We start from the raw sequence: 23,052 nt of genomic DNA, 5'->3' as shown, positions 1-23,052 counted from the left end.
TGTATACTAAAGAAATTATATAGGAAAACAGAAATGTATGGATAAGAATGTTTATTGTTGCTTTATTAAAAATACTGAACTGGAAACCAAGTAAGTATCCGTTAGAAGAGGATCTGAAAAAAAAAAAAGAAAGAAAAAAAAAAAGAAGAGGCTCTGAAATAAGTTGTCCCATAAGCATACAAAGAAACACTTCAGAGCCATTAAAAAATAAGGAAGGATATCAATTAACACTGACATACGGGGATCCCTGGGTGGCGCAGCGGTCTGGCGCCTGCCTTTGGCCCAGGGCGCGATCCTGGAGACCCGGGATCGAATCCCACGTCGGGCTCCCGGTGCATGGAGCCTGCTTCTCCCTTTGTCTGTGTCTCTGCCTCTCTCTCTCCCTGTGTGACTATCATAAATAAATAAAAATTAAAAAAAAAACAAAAACAAAAAAAAACACTGACATACGCCCTAACACATTGAGAAAAGTGGGTTTCAGAGTAGAATCTTACATATATTAAAAAAAAATTAAGTTTATATGTTTATGCTTGCATAAAAAGAATAAAATGATAAAAATCATTTTGTTGACAGTATCTGTGAGGGATGGCATTGTAGGAATTACCACTTTCTCTATACATTTTTCTCTATACAGTTTACATTTTCAGAAAGGAGATATATTAATAAAAAATATTTTGATGTATTTTTTAAAAATTGTCTCTCAGGAAAATATATGCAATGCTTTCACATTGACAATCACTTGTATTCGTGAAGAGCTTTACAGTTTACAAAATCCTTTTATTTTCTCCATTAACTTGTCCAGTCCTCGCAGCACTGTTAGGTAGGAAAAGCAGATCTTAGTATTGTCAAAGATAAGCAAAAATAACAGAAAACAAACTGAAGGTTGTTGGATGGGGTGTGGTGAGGGGATGGGGTAACTGGATTACGGGCATGAAGGAGGGCAGATGATGTGATGAGCACTGGGTGTTATGTGCAACTGATGAATCACTGAACTCTACGTCTGAAACTAATGATAACACTATAGTTAACTAATTGAATTTAAATAAAATAAGTTAATAAAAAGATATGCATAAGTAGACATTAACCAAAGCACTGAAAAGAGACACCAGGCGGATAAAAAGCTGATCGGAGGCTCAATGAAAAATCCCAGAGTTGGTGAGTGTAAATGTGGTTGGGCCAGCTCTGTCCACCATCCAGCAGTTACGGCAGTGGCAGTTCGGAGGCTATCCTCCCACAGAGGCTGGGAGACAGAAGCCCTACCCTTCCTAATGACTACATCACAGAGGAATGGCTTTCAGATAGGTGAGAAAGACACTCCCGAGCACTTATCAAAGGGATAGAAAAAGGATTCTCATTTGTCAGCTCTTTTTAGTAAGTGCCGAAGCAATGGGAGGTCAGGTGATGGCTGGCACAGACGGTAAGTTCTCCTGTCAGCCATGGGGGCAGGGTGGTCCCAGGGACATAGCCTTAAGCTGCTAGAAGCCTGTTAAAATTTGCTCAAGTCTCTTAGTGCAGGAGTTTGAATGGAGTGGTTTTGTCAAGAATTTTTGCCACTTAGTATCTCCCCTTTTCAGATCAAAAAACGTGCACAGAGAAGGTATGTGCTATAGCCCCTTAGAGATGCACCATCTGGATCTCCCTCCAGAAAGAACTTGCCATGCTGCTGCAAGGAGGCCAGCTGCAGACAGGTTCCGGCTGCAGCCCCTTCAGGAGCCACCTGAGAATTCAAGCTGAAGCCATGCTCTCTGGGAACAGACGGTGGTCAGTGACCAGCACCGGGCGTGCCAACCCTGGTCATTTCCATCAACATGAAGCTGTTCCAATGGGCAACTTGTGTTCCAAAGGCCCAGGTTGGGCAAGTCTCTGTCAGGTGTGTGTCCCAGCCTCTGGCTCTCCCTGCTAACCCGCCCTCCTCCCACGTTCCTGTTCACAGGCACCACCCACAAACAAACCCCCTGCACTTGGGACTTCATCTCAACATCTGCTTCCTCAGGAATCCAAACTCATACATACTCTTGTCCAAAACTAGACTCACAGGGAACGGGTACTCAAACCATCGTTTCTGAATCCTATTAAAGTATAAACCCTGTTGGAGGTATTTTTATCAGACTCAGAATCTTTAGCCAAAGGAAAGATTTTCTAAAAGTAAGAATGACCGAATGCACTACAGAAAGAACAGCGACGTCAGGGGCACGGGAAAGAGGATGCACCATCCAGGCCCCCCTAGAATGACTGGAATCCCACCAAGTGATCTTTAGTTCCATCCAGAAGATTAGAGGATCCATTCAGAGGCAAGGCTAGGATGCCACACTGCGTCTTAAACATATTTCTATTATTGTGCTTCTTACTTTGCATAGTAATAGATACATCTGCCTCTCCCCTCAGAGTAGGAGCTTCTCAGTGGAAAGACGTCCGTTGTTTTGTCTTTAGTTTCAGAGGTAGAGTTTAGTGATTCATCAGTTGCATATAGCACCCAGGGCACATCACATCATGTGCCCTCCTTAATGCCCATCACCCAGTTACCCAATCCTCCACGTCCTTCCCCTCCAGCAGCCCTCAGTGTGTTTCCCAGAGTTAAGAGTCTCTTATGGTTTGTTTCCCTGATTTCATGTTTCATTTTTCCCTCCTTTCTCCTATGATCCTCTGTGTTGTTTCTTAAATTCCACATAAGAGTGAGATTTATGATAACTGTCTTTCTCTGTCTTGTTTCACTTAGCATCATACCCTTTAGTTCTATCCATGTCATTGCAAATGGTAAGATTTCTTTTTTCGGATGGCTGAGTAATATTCCATTGTATATACATACCACATCTTCTTTATCCATTCATCTGCCCATAGTTTGGCTGTTGTGGACATTGCTGCTATAAACATTGGGGTATAGGTGCCCCTTCAAATCACTATGTTTGTATCCTTTGAGTAAATACTTAGTAGTGCAATTTATGCGTTGTAGGGTAGCTCTATTTCAACCTTTTTATTCCTTTTTGCATCCTCAGTACCTATAACAAAAATCAGTGTATCATAGTAGCTTGATAATTGTTGAATAAATTATTGAGTCTTATCTTAGGGAAGAAGGTAGGGGAAAAGTGGGTAATATTATTATAGCCAATAGTTACTGGATGTATATCAGGCACTGTTTCAAATTCTTCATCATGTGTTATCATGTCATTCCATATACGCAGTAACTCCACAAGGCAGTGTTGCTGGTGGTGATATTCAGGAAGCGGACTCTGAGACAAAGTCTGAGGGCACAGACTTTGGGCACAGGTTGTTCATTGGGAAGCACTTTTGGGATTCACATCCATGGCAGAGAGGGAAAGGAAGCAAGTCTGGGTACAGGGAAGTGAGCCACAATGAGGGCCCAATGACAACCTCAGCCAATCCCAAGGGGAGCTCTGAGACCAAAATGATCCAATCAGGTTGTCCTGTGTTGGACCAAAGTGACCATGCCTTTACACCTCCTCTCACCTTAATCTGTCATAGATAGATGTGGGCCGTCCCAGGCAGGGCATGACCTTGGGTCAGGCTGCTCTCTGAGTCTGTTGCCTCAAAGGGATTGTTAGCTGAAAGTTTTGTGCCCAAAGCACTCCCATCTAGGCAGCACATTTCTGTACCAAGCACAAGTAAGAAATGTTATTGACCTTTTATACAAATAGAGAAACTGAGGCACAAACACTTTAGGTAACAGCCAATCGGGTCACATACTCAGTGACCACTAAGGTGCACACTGTAGCAGTGGCCTATGGCCCTCTGCAGGCCTTACTAACGATGGGAAATCCTAATTTTGGAGAGGGTGAATGCATCCCTGCGTGCATGGAAGTTTTCATCTTTACAAACTGAATCACTGCAATCAGGAATCAAAAAGGCACCATCAGGTGGGACACACGTAGAAAAATGTTGACATGTTTTACCCAACATCATATTAGGCACCATGAATGATAAAAAGGAAGCATGAATGATAAAAAGGAAGGAACATGGTCTCTTCTCATGAGAAGCTTAGAGTTTAGGCAAAGGGATAAACCATAGACACATGAAATAATTACTGGAAAAATCCCAGAACATAAATGAGTAAGTGGGAAATGATTACTATATTGGATAACAGTAAGACAGGCAAAGGGCAAGCAAGCCTTTAACAAAACAGTCTTTTATTAACACAAGGTTCCACTCCCTTTAACACTGAATGACTGTGGGCCTTGGAACCCGAGGTATTGATAAAGTATAAACTATAACCAAAGTGTAAAAAGGAACTAGGGACAGGAAAGGACCCACATGCCTGAGCACAAAGAAGTTTCCAGGACAAATTAAATCCCCCAGCTTTTGGGATCCCTGGGTGGTGCAGCGGTTTAGCGCCTGCCTTTGGCCCAGGGCGTGATCCTGGAGACCCGGGATCGAATCCCACGTCAGGCTCCCAGTGCATGGAGCCTGCTTCTCCCTCTGCCTGTGTCTCTGCCTCTCTCTCTCTGTGTGACTATCATAAATAAATAAAAATTAAAAAAAAAAAAAACCCAGCTTTTTTGTTTTTTGTTTTTTTTAAGATTTTATTTATTTATTCATGAGAGAGAGAGAGAGAGAGGCAGAGACACAGGCAGAGGGAGAAGCAGGTTCCATGCAGGGAGCCCGACACGGGACTCGGTCCCAGGTCTCCAGGATCACGCCCTGGGCTGAAGGCAGGTGCTAAACCGCTCAGCCCCCCGGGCTGCCCAAAATCCCCAGCTTTCGATGAGACCTCATTTTCTCTACCACTATACTGTCTTGAATTTTTATATTACTACTTTTGGCTCCTGGGCAATTAAAGATATTTTACCTCTAAATCTTAGCCACTTTTTCTTTATATGGGTGAGAGCACTTAAATATGGAAGAGAAGAATACTGTGGCTTATCTTACTGGTATAATGAGAAGGATTTTCTTTATAAGAACTTTTATTTCATTCACTCAATAACTGTTTAATGAGCACCATCAACATTTTGGGTAGTTGTTTAGTATCATGATTAACAAAGAGCATAGGTTTGGCAGACAGACTTGGTTTGAATTTCAGCCCTGCTCCTTAGCAGATCTATGGCCAAGTACTTCTGTAATCCTTACTTTCTTTCCTTGTAAAATGGGACCAATAGCAGTATTTGTCTAATAGATTGTGGTAAAAATTAAATAATTCTTGGGGCACCTGGGCGGCTCAGTGGTTGAGGGTCTGCCTTTGGTTCAAGCTGTAATTCCGAGGTTCTGGAATCGAGTCCTGCATCGGGCTCCCCACATAGAGCCTGCTTCTCCCTCTGCCTCTCTATGTCTCTCATGAATAAATAAATAAAATCTTTTAAAAAATTAAATAATTCTTGCAAGGTGTCTGAAACATATTAAATGGTCAGTAAGTTACTTGTTATGAGTAACAGCTAGAGGAGGAGTTTGGACCAGATACAATGCTGGGTGCTGGGGATTCAACAATGAATAAGACAAACAGTCCCTGTCTTCTGGGGTCAGACAGGTAAGGTAAGCACAAAAGGGAGACAGATAAGCAAGGCATTAACTGCTAGGATAAGAGAAATACAGTTTTATGGAAACATGTAGCACTGAGAAAGAGAGGAAAGTAAAGGAGTTTCAGAAAGATTCCTTGGAAGAAATTATTACCATTACCTTTAAAAATTATATTCTTTGCTGTGAATTACTTGGTTTCAACCACTACAATGTAAGCTGCATGAGGGCAGAGACATTGTATGTTGTGTTTGGTTTTATATATCAAATTCCTATTGTAGTGCCTGGTACATAAGAGGCACCCAAATATCTGAGGGATAAATGGAATGACTTGTAAGGTGGAAAGTAGGAGGAGTTTGCTAGGTGAGGATGATAGGAAAGGTGTTCCAGGCAGATGAAAGAGTGTGCATGAAGTTTCTGAGGTGAGCGAAAGCACGGTGAATGCGAGGAGCTGCAATGCAATTAGGCTAGAAAGGTGTATGTGGATGCCATGAGGGATGAGGCTTAAACAGAGATCAAATCAAGCAGGGTCTTGAAAGCCACGGTAAGGAGTTTGAACTTGATGCTAAGGAGCAGTGTGAAGCCATTAAGGATTTTCATCAAAGAAAGGATATAATCAGGGTCTGTTTTATGAATTTATTCTTTACTCTGTGAATTCACTAATAATTCAAATCCATGTTTAAAGGAAAAAAAATGGAAACTACAGAGAAGCATTTAGGGGAAAAAAAATCACCTGTAATCTTATCATTGAGAGACAACCACCATTGGACTATAAATAACAAACAGCCTGGCTCAATTAACCATTGCTGCATAACAAACCACCCTAAAACCTACTGGCTTAGAACAATTGATTATTTTCATGAGTCTGTGGGTTGAGTGGGGTGAGCTAGGTGGTTCCTCAGCTCTGTGTAGCTGAGGATACCTCATTGCAAGCTGCCACCAGCTGGGAACTTAGCTGGCACTAGAACATCCAAGATGATCTCTCATCCTCCAAAGAGCCTCTCTCCACCTGGCCTCTCATCTTTCAGTAATCCAACCTGAGCTTCTTTGCAGCATGGTGGCTTGCCTCCAAGGATAAAAGGGAAGCTGCCAGTCTTCATAAAGCCTAGAGTTGGACATACCCTGAACTTCTGCCATTGCACTTTAGTAAGCAAAACCAGGCACAAGGCCAGCTGAAATTCAAGGGGAACAGAGTCCATTCACCTCTTTCTTGATGGGAAGAGTAGTGTGTATATGGGAAGACCCATTAGCTATTGGGAAACTATCTACCACACAACCTGACTTGCTAGTAGGTTGTTGACCAATTTCTGGTACAAATAATTAGAAAAACTCAGTTCAAAAAAGACAAATGCAAAGTACATGGCCTTCGTCCATCTAATAATCTAATAAAAATAGGTCACCTAAAATAAGCTGGCATGTTGTCTGTGCAGAGGGGAGGGTAGGAGGCAGGGGAAACATGGTAGAACCTAGTGTTGAAATAAAAGGAAAGGTCACATCCTTGACAAAGAACATGGTTAAAACTGTCTTAAGAAGTGTTATTCCACTAACGCAGCCACAGTTGACCAGAGTATTAAACGGAGTGTGACAGGTGATTAAAACATGTTATTTGCCCAAACTCACTTCCTGAGGGTCAAATGGCTGGAGACCCAGGGACCAGGCAGTGATACTACAGCAAGCAGAACAGCAGAAGCGACAAAGTGTGCACGCCACAGCTAGGAAATGACAAGGATACTGCTGGGACCCTGCTGATAGAGTACAGGACCGAACCAAGCCAGCAGCAGAAGAGACAGAGTAGAGCCATACAGCATAGATGAAATCATGTAAATGATAAACGGAAATGCCTGGTGGGCAGGTGGGAGGAGATGCGGATATCACATAGGTCTCCAACTTGAATAAACAGAATAGCTACTCCGTGGGGTAGACGCACAGGAAGAGCAGGTTTGGGGATCAGAGACCTCCAAGTGGGGTAGCCCTTGTGAATAAACACGTGGGAAGCTCCGTAAGGATGGCTAGACGAAATATGCTGAAAACCATAAAGGGCAACAAATGAAACCATGTGTGCAGATTCACATAGTAAGAGCATCTAGTCAGAAAAGCAATCAAACCCTGGAGGAACTGAAGAGGGTTTTAAGATTTGGAAAGCCACAAGTGACTTTACACCTCAACAAATCAAAATCGGAAAGCGGAATATCCTGTCCACTACTTACCCAAACTACTTAGTAGGAAGGGGAGGGTCATCTTCAAGTCACAAATCTCCACTAGGAGGGTTAGGAAAAAGTGGCCGATCTCTAAGGTAGAAGACGTACCAGAATTACATTAAAACCACTTTCAGTATGATTTTCCAACCAACTAGAGAAAACAAAGGTCTACAAAATTAAGCCAGAGGGAAAATATATGCCCCTCTGCCCCCCAAAAACCCCACCATGACTTATAAAACAAGCCTAAGTCTTGGAAAAAGAAGGTCCAAAAAGCCAGAGGCTGGCAGGGTCAGTCACAGTACCCTCATTGTGTTTATTTGCCAAGCAACCTTCCAATTAGAAATTGGCCTGTCTGCAGAAAGAAACTGTATCGATCTTCCAGCTGGAGCATTCTGGTGTACTTGATACCTGTGGCCTTTCACTATAAATTAATAGGCATCTGGGTCAATACATCCCTCTTTTGTTTCATTTAAGTCCAGAGAGAGGTCAATTCTCAAGTGACAGATTTGCTTTCAGTATCTCGCAAGGCTGAGGGCCAAACTGTGATGAAGAAATACTACCTAGAGAACTTCTGGTAACCAGATAAGAGAGCTTATCTTGGAGGCACTCCAGCCTCACTTCAAGCTTTCCCATGGAAATACAGCAAGCACTTTTTCTTTTGAACCAAAAAATTAAGATACAATCGCAAACAAAGAATATAACTTATTAATATTTTTATTTCGAGTTGTAATCTATGATTACTTCAAAAAGATCCACTTCAGAAAACATCCAATGGATGTTGACTTACATTAAAAAAGTAAGTCACCAATGTATGATTTATAGTACAGAATACACAATAAATTATATTTACATGCAATGACTAGACTACCACGCACACAGTAAAAAAATACAGTATTTTTATGTACATTTTTTAAATTTACATTTTCATATACAATATATAAAATTAAAAAGATTCTCTGTACAAAATCTCATGTGCACAGAGTTTGTAAATCCCTATTCTTATGGCTGTACCAGCACACATATGCTTAAAACTAGAATACTACAAACACTTAACTTTTTTTTTTTTTTTTACTTCATGTTCAGTCTTGGCACCCATATACTAATATCATTATTTTTAAAATGTGAATTACAAAGAAAATAAACATAATCATGCAGACTTTTTTAATATAAGAAAATGAAAAAAAATGTGCTACTAGGATCATCATTTATCACTTCCACAGTTACCTAGTTCTTTTCAACTTCCTGCACTGCTTTCATACAGGTGCATGCATAACTAACGGATTATGGATTGTATTAGTAACATAATACTATAGTCTGACAATACTTAGGCATTAGAAATGCAACTATCTAACAACCATAACCTGTCAAGTATTTCTGCTTTAGCAGAAACTTCAATTAACACATTATATACTAAAATTCACAGAAATGTCAATATTATAATTCCTAAGTTTATAGAGTCTGCATCAGAGAGTACATGATCACTTAAAAAACAACAAAACAACAAAAAAGGGGTTTGACATTGGAGTATATTCTCTGTTCTGTGACTGGAGAGTAGGGGAGATATATGATAAACCATTAAAAGGTTATCCACTGTCCCTGTTGAGGAAGCACTTGTACACTCCCAATCTGTTTAAATAAAGACACGTGAAAGCTTTATAAAAAGTTTAAGCTACACTATTCATCTTTAAAAATCTCTTTGAAAAGTAACAAATTGAAGGTATCAGCACCTTCCCTCTTCCCCAAGTAGCTAAAGATCAATGAGAAAAATAAAGTGCCAATGTGTAAAACATTGTTACTTGTTTAAGAGGCACTAACCCATTTGATGGCTTAGGATTAAATATGAAAATAGGCCAGATCTGATCTGAATAATAAATAGAAGGTAGGTGTTCCAGTCTATGCAATTTCTGCCTAGATGGGGGATGGACCAGAAAACTACCTACTCCCCCATTTATTGCTTTGAAACCTGTACATACACTTTAAATTCTGACAGAACAATTAGATTTCTAAGATGGAAAGCACAGTGTCTGTGCCACTTTGAAGTTGAAAAAAAAAGTGCACTCTTGATCACTGGAAGGAGAGCTGCTGAGACTCTCTTCACAACTCATATCTTCACAAGAGTCCTCACTAAAAGGGAGGAAAAGAGACAAAGAAGATTCCATTATTTTTTAAAATATTTTATTTATTCATGAGAGATCATTATTTAGAAAATACTTAAAAGATTTTATAAGCCAAATAAAACTACTAAGCACATATCTCTAGTCTCAGGATTTTTATATTCAAAATTTAAGCTTTATAGAGACAAAATTTAACTTATTAGGACTTCCTAAAATGAATTGTAATCTCCTTAGAAAATATAGGTTTTAAGATGTTTAGACAAATTACTATCTGCCAAACTATTATTCTTGTACCAGTTAATAAATATCAACAACTAACTATACAACTCTAAGCATTTCAAATCCAATAAATGGAGACAAAGGACAACGTATCTCCCATCACATGGTTTTGATGTCTTTCTTGCATTAATAATTGTATCCCTGATATTCTCAAACCAAGAAACCAGTAAGCTATAAAAACTAAACTTCTCATTCTTTATAGCATAAAATAACCAAATTTAATAAAATCATTCATTTTATGAACAAAAATTAACTCTGAACAAGACAATGCCATTTGCCAAAATGGTAAAAATATCTAAAGCAGTCTGCCATGTTAGTGGTGGTGGTTTCCTTTACGTTCCAATCATTTAACCCACAGCCTCTTCCCACGGCACCATATTAGGAATTCATACTAACCCTGAAAAGCCCAGAATGCCATTTCAGGTTTTGTTTTTAAACTAAACTATATTTCAAAGAGCAAAGGAGATGTGAAACAACCAGTTTTCACAAAGGGAAGAAATGAAAAAAGTCCAGACAGAGGGAGGACAAATACCGTATGATCTTATATGTGGAATCTAAGAATAAACAAAAAATAAAAATCAGAACTCATAGATACAGAGAACCAGACTGGTGGTTGCTAGAGGCAGGGAATGAAGCAGGTGAAAATGCTCAACAGGTACAAAATTCCAGTTACAAGTCTTGGGGATGTAATGCAGAGCATCATGGTTTGTTTTTATTTTTATTTTTTTGTTTTTAAATAAAGAATGAAAAGGGGGGAGGAGAAGAGCATACTTCTAAATCATCACCTACTTTAATAAAACTACCTCTAGCTAATTTTCTCACCTGAAGCAATGATGCTATTGGAGTAGGAGCTTTCTCTAATACCCTGTAATATTCCCAGGTTCCATTTTGAGTATAAAATCAGTATTATTTACTATGGGAAAGTCTAATTAGTCAAGGAACCTGCTTACCTTTCACTTTCATCAAAACAACCCCCCTCTGGTATCGTTGGCAGCTCAGGAACACTGTAGTAGCTGTTGTGGAGGCTCTGGGCTGTGTGCCTTGAAACAATCCAAACCAATTTCTTATGATCTGGTTTGCAACATTCAGGAGAAGAATATTCGGCGAGGCATTTAGAAACTAACTCCCTCCAATAAATGAACTCGGTGTCATTAACCTGGAAAAAAATGTTAATGAAGAGGTTAACTACCCTACAATCACCCTAAAATGCTTAAATTATACTGATGCCTGGCTCCCACCACCGGATATTCTTATTTGATATGGGATATGACCTGGGCAAAAAGATTTTTTAAAGCTCTGCAATTCTAACGGGCGGTCAAAATCCAGTAACCACTGGTTTAAAGGAGGAGCACCATAGGTATAAATAATTTACATAGAACCTAATAAAAAGCTCTGCCTATTTTAAGAAAAAACACTGACCTAAAAACATTAGATTTGTTAAACCGATCAATTATTAAGTATATTCTTTAATAGTCTCAATGAAAGGAATTTAACATAATTTAGCCCTCTATAACACAGCATTGAATGGACTGCTAAAATTATGCATTTACATTAAGACACTAGATATACACTAATGGAGAAGTTAGCAATAAGACAGAAGAGGAACTTCCCAAAGAGCACAGTTTCTCCACCACTGGGGAGTGCCCCAATTTATTTCAACTAACAAATTTTCACTTAAGATATTTGCAGATATTATTACAGAAGGTTTAAATTAAAACTAATAAATTTATGATTTAAATGAAAGCTAGAGGGATCCCTGGGTGGCGCAGCGGTTTGGTGCCTGCCCTTGGCCCGAGGCGCGATCCTGGAGACCTGGGATCAAATCCCACGTCGGGCTCCCGGTGCATGGAGCCTGTTTCTCCCTCTGCCTGTGTCTCTGCCTCTCTCTCTCTCTCTCTCTCTGTGACTATCATAAATAAATGAAAATTAAAAAAATAAAATAAAATAAATGAAAGCTAGAAGTTATCTGTTAAAAACAAAATGCTTCATAAAAAAGGCATTTTCATCACAAACAGAAGAGAACTTTTTATCATCATGGTCTCCATTACCACCTAATCTAGCTCCATCTTAATCCCCTTGCAATATGGCTGGAATCCCTTCTTGTTCTACAGACATCTCCTAGGTATCTAATAGCCTCCCTCAATTCTTTTTTACACTGAGTCTCTCATCAAAATTCAATACTCCTGATTTGGGAATACTTCTTGAAAACCTTTTTCCAACCCAACAGTGCACTTGACTAATGTACCCTCCCTTCCCTTGCCTAAGGGGGAAACCACCAACAATGAAAACCCAGAGTTTTAACTGATCCCTAAGCAAAGAACTCCCACAAGTTTGGTATGGTTTCTACTACTATTTCTTCATGAGAAATTTAAAATCTCAAATCTCCAGCTACAAGTTATCTTCTGAATTTTTATTCCAGGTTGCTAAATATCTTCTAAATACCTACCCACCTGAAAGATATACAAGTACCTAAAATCGTATTTCTTTGATCACAAACTGGTTTCTCTCAAACTTCCCTCAGTGGCATCAATATTCTCTTCTCCCCATCATTAGGTTCAAATCTTGGTCATTGTGACTCCGTGTCTCATATCCATGCTTGGCTTCCAAAACCACTATTTAAGTTGGATACTCGTATTACTTCTGCTTGTGACTATCACCTAGACATTCTAACTACAAGCCTACGTTAAATGATTCCCAAGCCCTTTTAGTCCACCAACTTCCTGGCCACAAGCCTTTGTTACCGATTGTCTAAGATTCTTCTGGTCCAACCAGAATATCAGACATCGTGCCTCTCACAGTCTGCCCTATTTGGTGCTAATGAAGCTCCCAAAGCAGTCCCTATTAGTGCTAACACCTGTTACTGCAAAACTTATTGGGCTGGCCAGACTAAGAGGTTTAAAAAGAAAAAGATGGCAGAAGGTATTTTGGTAATGCTACTAATGGGATGATGATCCAACCCTAAGGATGTAATGGACTGCCATTAGTTTATTTACTAAGTCTACTTCCTCACATGTATTTTAGAACAACGTGCAAGTAGCAATGTGGACCGCTGTGTTACCAACCGGTGAGAATACTATAGAAGGGACAACATCTGAACACAGAAAGAAGCTAGACTAAGTGATCAGGTTCCCTTCCAGCTTAACATTGTCTGGGTCAAATCTGCATTTTGAGAACTTCAACACTTGAGCTACAAGATAAAAGTGTAAAAGTCAAGAGCCCCATAAAGTATTATTTAATGTTTGAATCACCATGGGGGTGGGGGAGGAGAGAGGATAAAACACTAGAAATCTGCTTTAAAGAATAAGAACTGAAAAAAAAAAAAAAAAAGAATAAGAACTGAAGATAATTTACCTTGGAATGTTTTTTAACAAGCAGAAGAATTTCCAGTAATTCAATGGATTTCAAAGTTTCTACTTCCAAATTGAGAAGGCACAAAGCTAACACAGATGGCTAAAAAAAAGGGGGGGGGATAAGTATTTTTTATAAATTTAAAACAGAAACAGTGAGACATATGTAAGCAAGAAATTAACTTACTTTTGCTTTTGAAAAGGTGAGTCGGCAGTTGCAAGCTTTCAGTTGAGCTTCTAGTTTATCTAGACTTAGTATTTCTTTCCTATACAATGAAAAAATAGGACAAATATTTAAATCTTTGGAAATTTAATAAATAATTTTAAGAAACTGCTGTTAAAAGTCCAAATTAAAAGTTTTAGAAGAGTAAAAATATAAATTTCACTGGCACTGTAACTGTTAGCTTAAGTACAAAATCTTTATTTGTAATCCCACTGACCTTTCTGATGTATGACAAAGTACAATAGTATGGTATAAGTGCAAAAAGTTTAAGGCAGTAGTTGCTTCCAATTCATAGTGCAATTTTTCTGAAATTATTTTTTCCATCCGTTTTATGTCAGAAGCAGTACATTTACATTGACTAATCCGGATTACATCATGAGTGGATGGAATATTGCATTCTTCTTCAACTATTCTAGCAGCCAGCAAAAAACAACAGACTCCAATGCAAGACAGATGTTTAGGTTTCACCTGAAAAACAAAGAACAAAGGCTTCTTCTAACAACTGTCACTCTGACGTAGCAAAGCAGATACTTGAAAGAATATTATAATGATGTCCCTAACTCTTAAGACAGAACACAATCTAGCTGCTTCATGTACTTATCCTTAATTCACATTTATACTTAATCATTTTTTCATTTTAAACAGACTTAATTTCCCATTTTAAAAAACACATGTTAAAAAAATAAAATAAATAAAAAACACATGTTAAGCATTTAAATTACGTAATTTAAATGCAAATTCAAAAGGTAGGTTTCCAACAATGAATTATACTTTGTATTTCAAATATGAAATCATAATAGTACAGTCTCCCCCAAAGTAAACTAAGCCTTTCAACACCAAGACAACATATACTTCTTTGGACATAAAAATAATACATGCAACTCATCTTTTTTTTAATCTTCTTCTCTATTTATTTTTAAGTATCATCCCACATTTCAATGCAAATTTGCCCAAGAGAAATACTGCATCAGTTGTGCAGAGTGGAGCATATGTAAAAGCTGCCATGGACAGATGGCTGCCCTTTTCTTTGCAGTGCCCCGAAAACTGACCCAGCAGCTGACAGCAATCCTATTGGCAGAAGAATCACCACATTTTTCTAACAGTTGCTGGTTAATAAGACTATGGCTCCCTGCTTTGAAAAGACTTTTCACAGGGAAAGCAGTAGGTCACCTTTAACATGTTTCGGCACTAAAAACAACTAAATTCCAAGAGAAATACGATGGAAGACAAAAATATGAAAACCTTATTTTGAGGACTGTATACATATGCAGGGAATACCTAAAAACGGTGTTACCTTCGTTTTGTAACATCTTCAAAGAGAAGGTATATAAAAGATAATAGTAAAACCAACTTAAAATACAACACAGTTAATTCTGTAGTCTCTTAATCTGGCACTACAGATCACAATTCCAATTAAAAATGTTTCTGTGTAATGACATAGTTCCTTTCAGTTGTCCAACATTTCTCAAACCCTTGTTATGTCAGGCACTGTGCTGGGCACTAGGTTTAAAAATAAAAGATGCATACACAAAAATGTTTAAATACCTTCATAAGAGCCAAGAATCTGTCCAGAATATTGACAGCCAAGACAAAAGTCTCAGTGCAAGACCCAAAAAAGTTGGTTAAACTCCTTAAATCTTCTACTTTAGCATTTCTCAATCTTGGACACAAAGTGTTATCATCCTGCAATAAAAACCAAGAGCCAAAGCTGTGACTTTCTAAAAATTGGATAGATGGCACACAAGTATATTCAAATAAGGTAATTTTTTTCTTAATCTTCGAGAGTACGGAAGAAAGAGTGGTATCATTAAACACACACTTTTTCAGATACAAGATACGTATAGATATCATGGCTTTTTAAAAATACATAGCATAAAAGAGCTTTAGCAATCCGATATAAAGTGAACTGTTGCCACACTTCCGGAGGATTGTAGCAAATCTAATTCCCCCATAATGGAGACAGTTTGTTTTCTTTATAGCAGGCTCTTAGATTTCTTTTTTTGAATAAAGCATTTCAGGGGATCCCTGGGTGGCGCATCGGTTTGGCGCCTGCCTTTGGCCCAGGGCGCGACCCTGGAGACCCGGGATCGAATCCCACGTCGGGCTCCCGGTGCATGGAGCCTGCTTCTCCCTCTGCCTGTGTCTCTGCCTCTCTCTCTCTCTCTCTCTGACTATCATAAAAATAAATAAATAAATACATAAATAAATAAAGTATTTCATGGGCAGAGGGTATTTCCATAATCCACCCAGAGGCTGCAGGCTGGGGGTGCCACTTAGGAGTACTTCTCTACAGTCAGCATCATTTTCGTTCTTGCGTAACCCTGTAAAAATTCAGTACTCGAGAAGACACATTTTGGTGCTAAGAAACTTAGAGCCTTTAATCTTGATTCAACTGGGGGCAAAAGACAACACAACAACCACAACCACAACCACAACCACAGTCCTCCTTCTCCAAGGCCTACCAGCTCGTGAACAAGATCCCTTCCCTGGGAGCTCACCTCCGGGGTGGCCTCGATCAGGCTCAGCCCTTTCTCTCGAGGTTGGAATCTCGGTTCCTGCTCTAGATAGAGGCTCAGCAATCCGAAGAGCTGGACCCCTTCACGACCTGCCGAGTACTCTGCCCCCAAATCCTTCATCTGCGGCAAAGACACGACGCCGTCGGAAGGTGTCCCCGGGGGGGGGGGGGGGCGGGGCAGGGGCGAGCCGGTGGGTGCCGGGGCCTCCGGAGGGGCGCGCGGGAGGGGAGGGGAGGGGAGGGGAGGGGAGGGGAGGGGGGAAGGGAGGGGCGCGGCAGGAGGGTCACACCGGGAGGCCCCGGCCGGGCCGCCGCAGCTGAGGCCGCTGGGGGAGGGGCTGCTGCCGGCCGCGAGCACCCGGGGCCGCGCACGGCAGGGGAGGGGGGTGCGAGGCGTCGCGACCGAACAAAGGGCTGGAGGGAGGCGGCCGAGCCCCGCCCTCCCGGGAGCCGAGCCCCAGCAGCCCCTCGCGCTGCCGCACCGCCGGCTCCGCCGAGACTGCACCCGCGGGGCGGGGGGCGAGGGCAGGGGGGCGGCGCGCCCAGCACCCGGTGCCCACCGACGCGCGTCCATCCAGCGGCGCGGGGCCTGGGGCCGTCGATGCAGGCGGCGCCGCCCCAGCGAGCCCCCGGGGCAGGGGCAGGGGCGGGGGGGGGGCACCGCCTCCGGCTCGGCTCCCGGAGCCTCCAGACTCCCTCAACGCCCCCCCCCCTGCAGCGCACACTCCCGGCCGAGGACGCGGTCCCCCGCCGCCGCCGCCGAGGCCCAGCTGCGAACAAAGGACCCCGCGGCCCCGGGCGGGCGCACGTACCTCGCCGAGACGCGCCTCCCGCCGGCCCGCGGCGTCACGGCCCGGCCAGGACTGGGCGCGGCGGGGGCGTCCCAACCCGTCTCCGAGGCCGCGGCCCCGCCGCCTCAGCGGTGCCCCCGGACCGGCATCGGCGCCTGCCCCCTGCCGCGCCTCCGCCTCCGCCTCCGCCGCCGCCTCACGGCCCGAGCCGCATCCCGCGCCCGAGCGCCCACCCCTGCGGCTGGGGCGCAGCCCGGCCCCGCACCCCCGAGCCCCGAGCCCCGCGCTCCGAGCCCCGCCGCCGCCGCCGCCGCCGCCGCCACGCTGGAGGCCGCCGCCAACCCCTTGTTTTTGTTTTGAGTCTCCGACGCCCCCAAGGGGCGGGGCACGTGACTCCCCGCGGAGGGATCCGAGGCCGCCGAAGCGGCTTTGAAAAAGAGTCCCGCCGCCCTCCGCCCGCCGCCGGCCTCGGGCCCTCCTCCCCTCGCCTCCCTGTGCCGAGCCCCCGCCCTCGGCGCCAGGGCGGAGGGTGGGATCTGGGAATCCGCCTTCGGGATTGAAGAGGAAAAGGAGGGACCGATGGTACAGGCGGAAGGAGACGGTGTCGGGCCGCGTTGCAGCCTTTTAAAGGTCCCCGTTTGTTTTGTGTTCACTGTTTTGAAAAGTCCGCCCAAAGCAGCAAGCTCTCCGATTGGATGCTGGCACCGAGGCAGCCTCGAGCGCGGATTGGCTGGCCGGTCAGCCTCCGAGCCCTCTGATTGGCTTTCAGCTTAGCCGGCGCCTCTATCTTCCTTGGGGCCTTAGCAACTCTGGAGGCTTGGAGTGCGCATGCCCGGTGTTCCGACGGCGTTTCCAGAGCTGACCCTGGGCCCCGGGCCTTCCAGCTCTGCTCCGACCTCCACCTCCGGGGAGCTGGAATAGCTGGAAAACCTTCCTTCTGTTCTCGGGGCCCACTTTGTGATAACCAGTCAAGTCATTATAAAATTGCTGGGGTGCTTACTGAAATATTTATGAATAAAATGCTCTCATCTCTCGTATTTGAAGTGTTTCCTACCAAAAGGGAAAAAAATGCAGATAGATATTAATAGGTGAAATGAGTTGGAGAAAAGGTTAAGACTTTAATGGGTGCGTTTTCGTTATAAGACTATTAGTTTTGATTTGATGTGCCTTGAAATGTGTGCTAATGAAAATAAATGTCTAAGGAGGAACTTCAAGGGGAAAACCTAACCTGCTCATACTGATGAGGACATATAAACGTTTAATAATTATAATGTGCCTCCAGAGGTTACAGTTGTGATGTTGTGTTAATCAAAACTCCCAGAGGCTTCTTGGCCCTCAGTCACCCATAAGTTATCATTTACTGTCCATTATAATTAACTTTATTGTTAAGAGGTGACACCTCTTTTGAAGCAAAGCAAAAAGCAGAACAAAGGGTGCCTTAGGCCAGAGAAACCTTAACAGAGGAGTTCTCTGGGGGATGTAAGAGACTCCCCTCTAATATTTATGGTTTATTTCTTTACTTTCTCCCTCTTCAATCCCCTGCCACTGTCAGCCAAATACACAAATCAGTAAATAGAATGATCAAACCCAAGGAACAGATTTCTCTTTTCTGTTCTTCTGTATGTTTTCTGTGAACTGTTTTGTTACTTGTAAAATATGAAAAGGCACACAACACAGCTTTAGACGCAGCTTTCTCTTCTTTGCAGAGCAACTGAAAAATTTTAGAAATAGATCCCTTTACATATCAGCTTGGACTAGGCATGGGAGCCCAGAGCAACCTGGGAAAAGGGGACTCAAAGAGCAAATCCTTCCATTTCAGGGAGATGTGGCCTTGTTCAGGGTTTTGGGAAAGAAAGAAAATTATATATACAGATTACTTTTATATGATTTACAGGTTGCATAATTTTGTGCAATACTTGTGTGCTCTTTTAAACATTATTATAACTTGTTTTTTATTTGATATAAATCTCCGCTGGAAATCTATGCTGAAAAACATAAATGAGGGTATGCAACTAACATGGAAAATAAAGCTAAGATTAGAATTACATAGATGACAGCTCATCGCAGTTATAAAGAGGCTCCAGAGAGAGAGAGAGAAAGCAGATGGACAGAAAACAAGCACCATGAGAAAAAGAAGAGTTTGTGGCCAAAACATAAAAGAGATTGGGGATTTTTTTCAAGTAGCAGGGCAAAGGTAGAAAAGGAACATAAGATATAAAATAAATGATGTGAAAGAGGAAATGTAAAATTATGTGGTAGAAGATTTTTAAATAGAGATGGTATAAGACAGATCAAGAAATTGTCCATGACTTAGATCACTGACAGAAAGTTATACAAAATGTACATTCATGACTGTTTTGTGTGTGTGTGTGTGTGTGTATCTTTTATCAGGCAACCTTTTGAATAATGAGCAGCTCTTTAAGAGTAAGACAAGAAAGCTTGCTAAGTGGTGTTCAATTTCCTGGTCTTGGCAGGCCCTGTCCAGTACCAGAGAAAAGACTGATCAAATTGCCCAATATGGAGCCATTTATCCACTTCAGTCCACTTACCTTTTAAGATAAAGGAAATAGCAATCACTAAAATATATTAGTCAAGTATAACTACTTGACCATCATCCTTTTTTTCAAAACACTTCCTTTTAATGATGATACTCTGGGGTAGAAAATGATACAAGTTTTCCCTTTTTGTTCTACTGATTTCTGTTGTTGTTGTTTGTTAATATGGCTTTTATTTTTTAATTTTAAATTTGTTTTAAATGACAGTCTTTCTCCAGGCTCTATTTGTCTTTCTTATCATTTCAGTTGACTTTGTTGCAGCTGTAGATCTTACTTACTTAAAGGACATTCTCCCTTAGGTACCTGTCAACTACCTTTCTGTCCTTCCTAAGCTTTATTGGGGGTGACTTTCTTGTATCAGGCACACATACAAAATAGGGAATCAGAAATCTGGCAGTCCCCAAGAAGGACTTTGAGGGGATTCATTATAAGACATTGGATCTCCAGCACAGTGAGAGGGGTGGAGTGGGATTGGATGATATCCTCTCCCCAGTAACCTCTTTAAGGACAGACAGAGAGCTTGTCCTCAGTGACATCTGAGACTATGAAACTAGAAGGTAGGCACAGAGCAGGAAATAAGTAGTAGCACACCCAGAGAAATAATGCCTTCATTCAATGAATCCTTGACTTCTGATGAGTGTCCTTCAAACCACTCCACACTTCAGCTTCTCCCTTGGAAAGAAAATAGAGTATCAGCAAGCAGCTGCCACACTGCTTCCCTTAATACTTTATACTTGGACTTCTCTAAACTTCATAAGGCATCAAATTCCCTTACAACTTTTTTTTAATGTCCGTTTATTTATTTTTTTTTTTAGATTTTATTTATTTATTCATGAAAGACTCACACACACAGAGGCAGAGACACAGGCAGAGAGAGAAGCAGGCTCCATGCAGGGAGCCCAATGTGCAATTCCATCCAGGGACCCCAGGATCACACTCTGGGCCAAAGGGAGACGCTCAACTGCTGAGCCACCCAGGTGTCCCTAAATCCTAACTTTTTATATAATGAATATATACTAGATGCCAGGCATGATACTAGGCCTCAGGGATACAAAAATAGGTAAATAAAACACAGTCTCAGAATATGTCCTGGTACATCTGAGGTGTTAGGGCAAAAGCTCTAGCCCTGACTTTGAGTCCCAGCTTTCTTACTTACTAGAAATAGCACCTAAAATACCTTGAAATATATGAATTGTCCTGAACCTCAGTTTTCTAATCCAAAAAACAAATGGGAGGTGATAATCACCAGGAGGTCATTGTTTCTTCTTCATATGCAAAGATTAAATATAAACATTTGTGGGCAGCCCCAGTGGCTTAGCAGTTTAGCGCCGCCCGGGGCGTTCGAGTCCCAAGTCTGGTTCCCTGCATGGATCCTGCTTCTCCCTCCGCCTCTCTCTCTCTCTCTCTCTCTCTCTCTCTCTCTCTTCCTGTGTCTCTAATTAATAAATAAAGTCTTTTAAAAATTAAATATAAACATTTGTAAAAGCATTTTTACTATTTATACCTTTGCTCTTAGGACTTGCATAATGCTGTGACTGCTTGAGGAAAAAAGAGGGACCATCTCTAACTTTATCAAGGGAATTTGGTAGAGTGCAGCCCTGAAAGGAAAGAACCTGAGGACTGACATAGTGCTACATTCCCTCTTCCCCTCCATTCACTATCTGGCTCCATGCCTTGGTTATTTTCCATCATTGAGGTGTTTTGCAGACCAAAGTTTGTTTAGATTAACCTTGCTAGCAGAACCTGGCAAAGGGGACAGGAATGCTTGCTGGAGGGAAAGGAACAGGGCGAGCATAAACTAACCTGGGATGCCATCTTGAAGTGATTCAGCTTTTTAATTTTTTTTTCTGAACTTGAAAGAATGAGATGATTTATATGCAGACAATTAATCCTTTTCTTCAAGCGATCAGCAGAATAAATGAGTGAACATTTTCTATATTCTGCTTTGTGACTTTCTCATGGACAAACTCCAAATCTGAAATTGGCAAATTCAACCTTTACAATCTGTTTACTACATAGGTAGCTTGTTATTGGTGTTGTCAATGATGAAGTATGTTGTATCTTTCCAAGGGAGTGTTTATCTGTGCAAGGGCTAGTGATCTTCATAACACAATTAATTCCCAGATAGTGATGTGCTTCGCCTTGTAATTGTGGGACTTACCCATAGAGACCTTCTGAATGAGCACAGCAGGTTTTCCAGCCAGCCAGGTTAGGCCCTCCCGGTTCTATTAGCCTGCAAGTGAGTGAGCCTTATACAAACTATCTCTGAAACCCTTGAACTTAGTGCATTTGACATCAGTGTTCCAATTCATTACTTTAGAATTGACAACTCTTTCTGTTATGCTAAAAGTTAACTGAAATAAATGGAGTGACTTTGACATGGCATCAAGAGGCTGCTAAAGGAATATGCAACAGATAATATGACAGTTCTTGAAATCAGAGCCAATTATCTCAAAATGGTGGGTCTGTCCCGAAGCAAATATATTTTAAGTGACCCAGGCTGCATTTTGAGACATTGTACATGGTTATTTACATAACACATTCTTCTTTTATGATATGTTCTGAGAACCATTAACCTAAGTCAGATATTTCCTGTCTTTTCTTGCCATCACAGTGCTATGGGAAGAATCATTTAGGAGACATCTGCTGAATATATCATTTTAATCCTAAAGGAAGTTTTCATTTTCTGTGAAAGTAATTATCTCTTGTTTTGATCTCCAATGAAAAGGCAATTGGCATTTAAAGTGAGATGAATAAGTAATATAAGCTTAAATTTTTCTTTTGTTAATATTTTAAAGTGTCTTCAAAATGAAGGGCTTTTTTCAATTTCTAAAAAGAAAGACTGCATTATTTCAAAGATCCGTGGGTCTGCCTAATTGCATTTATTAGTATGCTATTTAACCACATTCTGAATAAGAAATTCTGGCTACGTGCAAGAACAGAACCAGATTTTTAAGGAGGGGTTAAAGCTTTATAATTGAGAGGAGTTCTCTCTAGCAAAAAGAGTAGAATTAACAAATACGAAATCAGATAGGAAAGTGAATATTTATTTAACATGAAGCAAAACAAGAAAAATTGTAAATTTTTAAAAGTTGACATATACTGTTCCAATTATTTATCACTGTGAGGTAAATCACCCTAAAACTTAGTGACTTAAAATGACAATCATTTTATTATCATCGCTCACAGCTCTAGGATTGGCTGAGCTCAGCAAGGCAGTCCTTTCTCAGGGTCTCTCATGAAGTTGCATTGAGATGGTACCTGGGGTGGAGTCATCTTGTGGCTTGCTTACTCACATGTCCGGAGTTGGTGCTGACTGCGGACTGGGACCTCAGCTGACGCTGGTGGCCAGAAGGCCCACGCATGTGATCTCTCTATGTGGTCTTTCTACTTCCTCATGGCATGATGACAAAGTTTGAAGAAATCTAGGTAAACACTGCATCTCCTTTCATGAACTATCCTTGGCGATCACATAATTTCTATACTAGTTCCAAATTGCTACTATAACAAATTACCACAAATTTAGTGGCTCAAAACAACACAGATTTATTATCTTATATTTCTAGGGGC

At 41.5% G+C, this 23,052-nt stretch overlaps 1 protein-coding gene across 1 annotated transcript; it reads right to left on the bottom strand.

Annotated features, from left to right (window-relative positions):
• Nucleotides 1-8,356: 8,356 nt before the first annotated feature.
• CCNG2 (cyclin G2) lies at nucleotides 8,357-17,083 on the bottom strand. The gene is made up of 8 exons (XM_025427135.3): nucleotides 16,949-17,083; nucleotides 16,120-16,257; nucleotides 15,167-15,304; nucleotides 13,839-14,089; nucleotides 13,586-13,664; nucleotides 13,403-13,501; nucleotides 11,002-11,207; nucleotides 8,357-9,782 (listed from the first exon to the last, which is right to left on the bottom strand). Exons 2-8 carry the CDS (start codon nucleotides 16,255-16,257, stop codon nucleotides 9,662-9,664), a joined length of 1,032 nt encoding a protein of 343 aa, XP_025282920.2. The 5' UTR covers nucleotides 16,949-17,083; the 3' UTR covers nucleotides 8,357-9,661.
• Between the last annotated feature and the right edge of the window lie 5,969 nt (nucleotides 17,084-23,052).

This window comes from Canis lupus, chromosome 32, assembly GCF_003254725.2.
Source record: "Canis lupus dingo isolate Sandy chromosome 32, ASM325472v2, whole genome shotgun sequence".
NCBI classification, from domain to species: Eukaryota; Metazoa; Chordata; class Mammalia; order Carnivora; family Canidae; genus Canis; species Canis lupus.
This window is presented reverse-complemented; position numbering and strand designations above follow the sequence as displayed.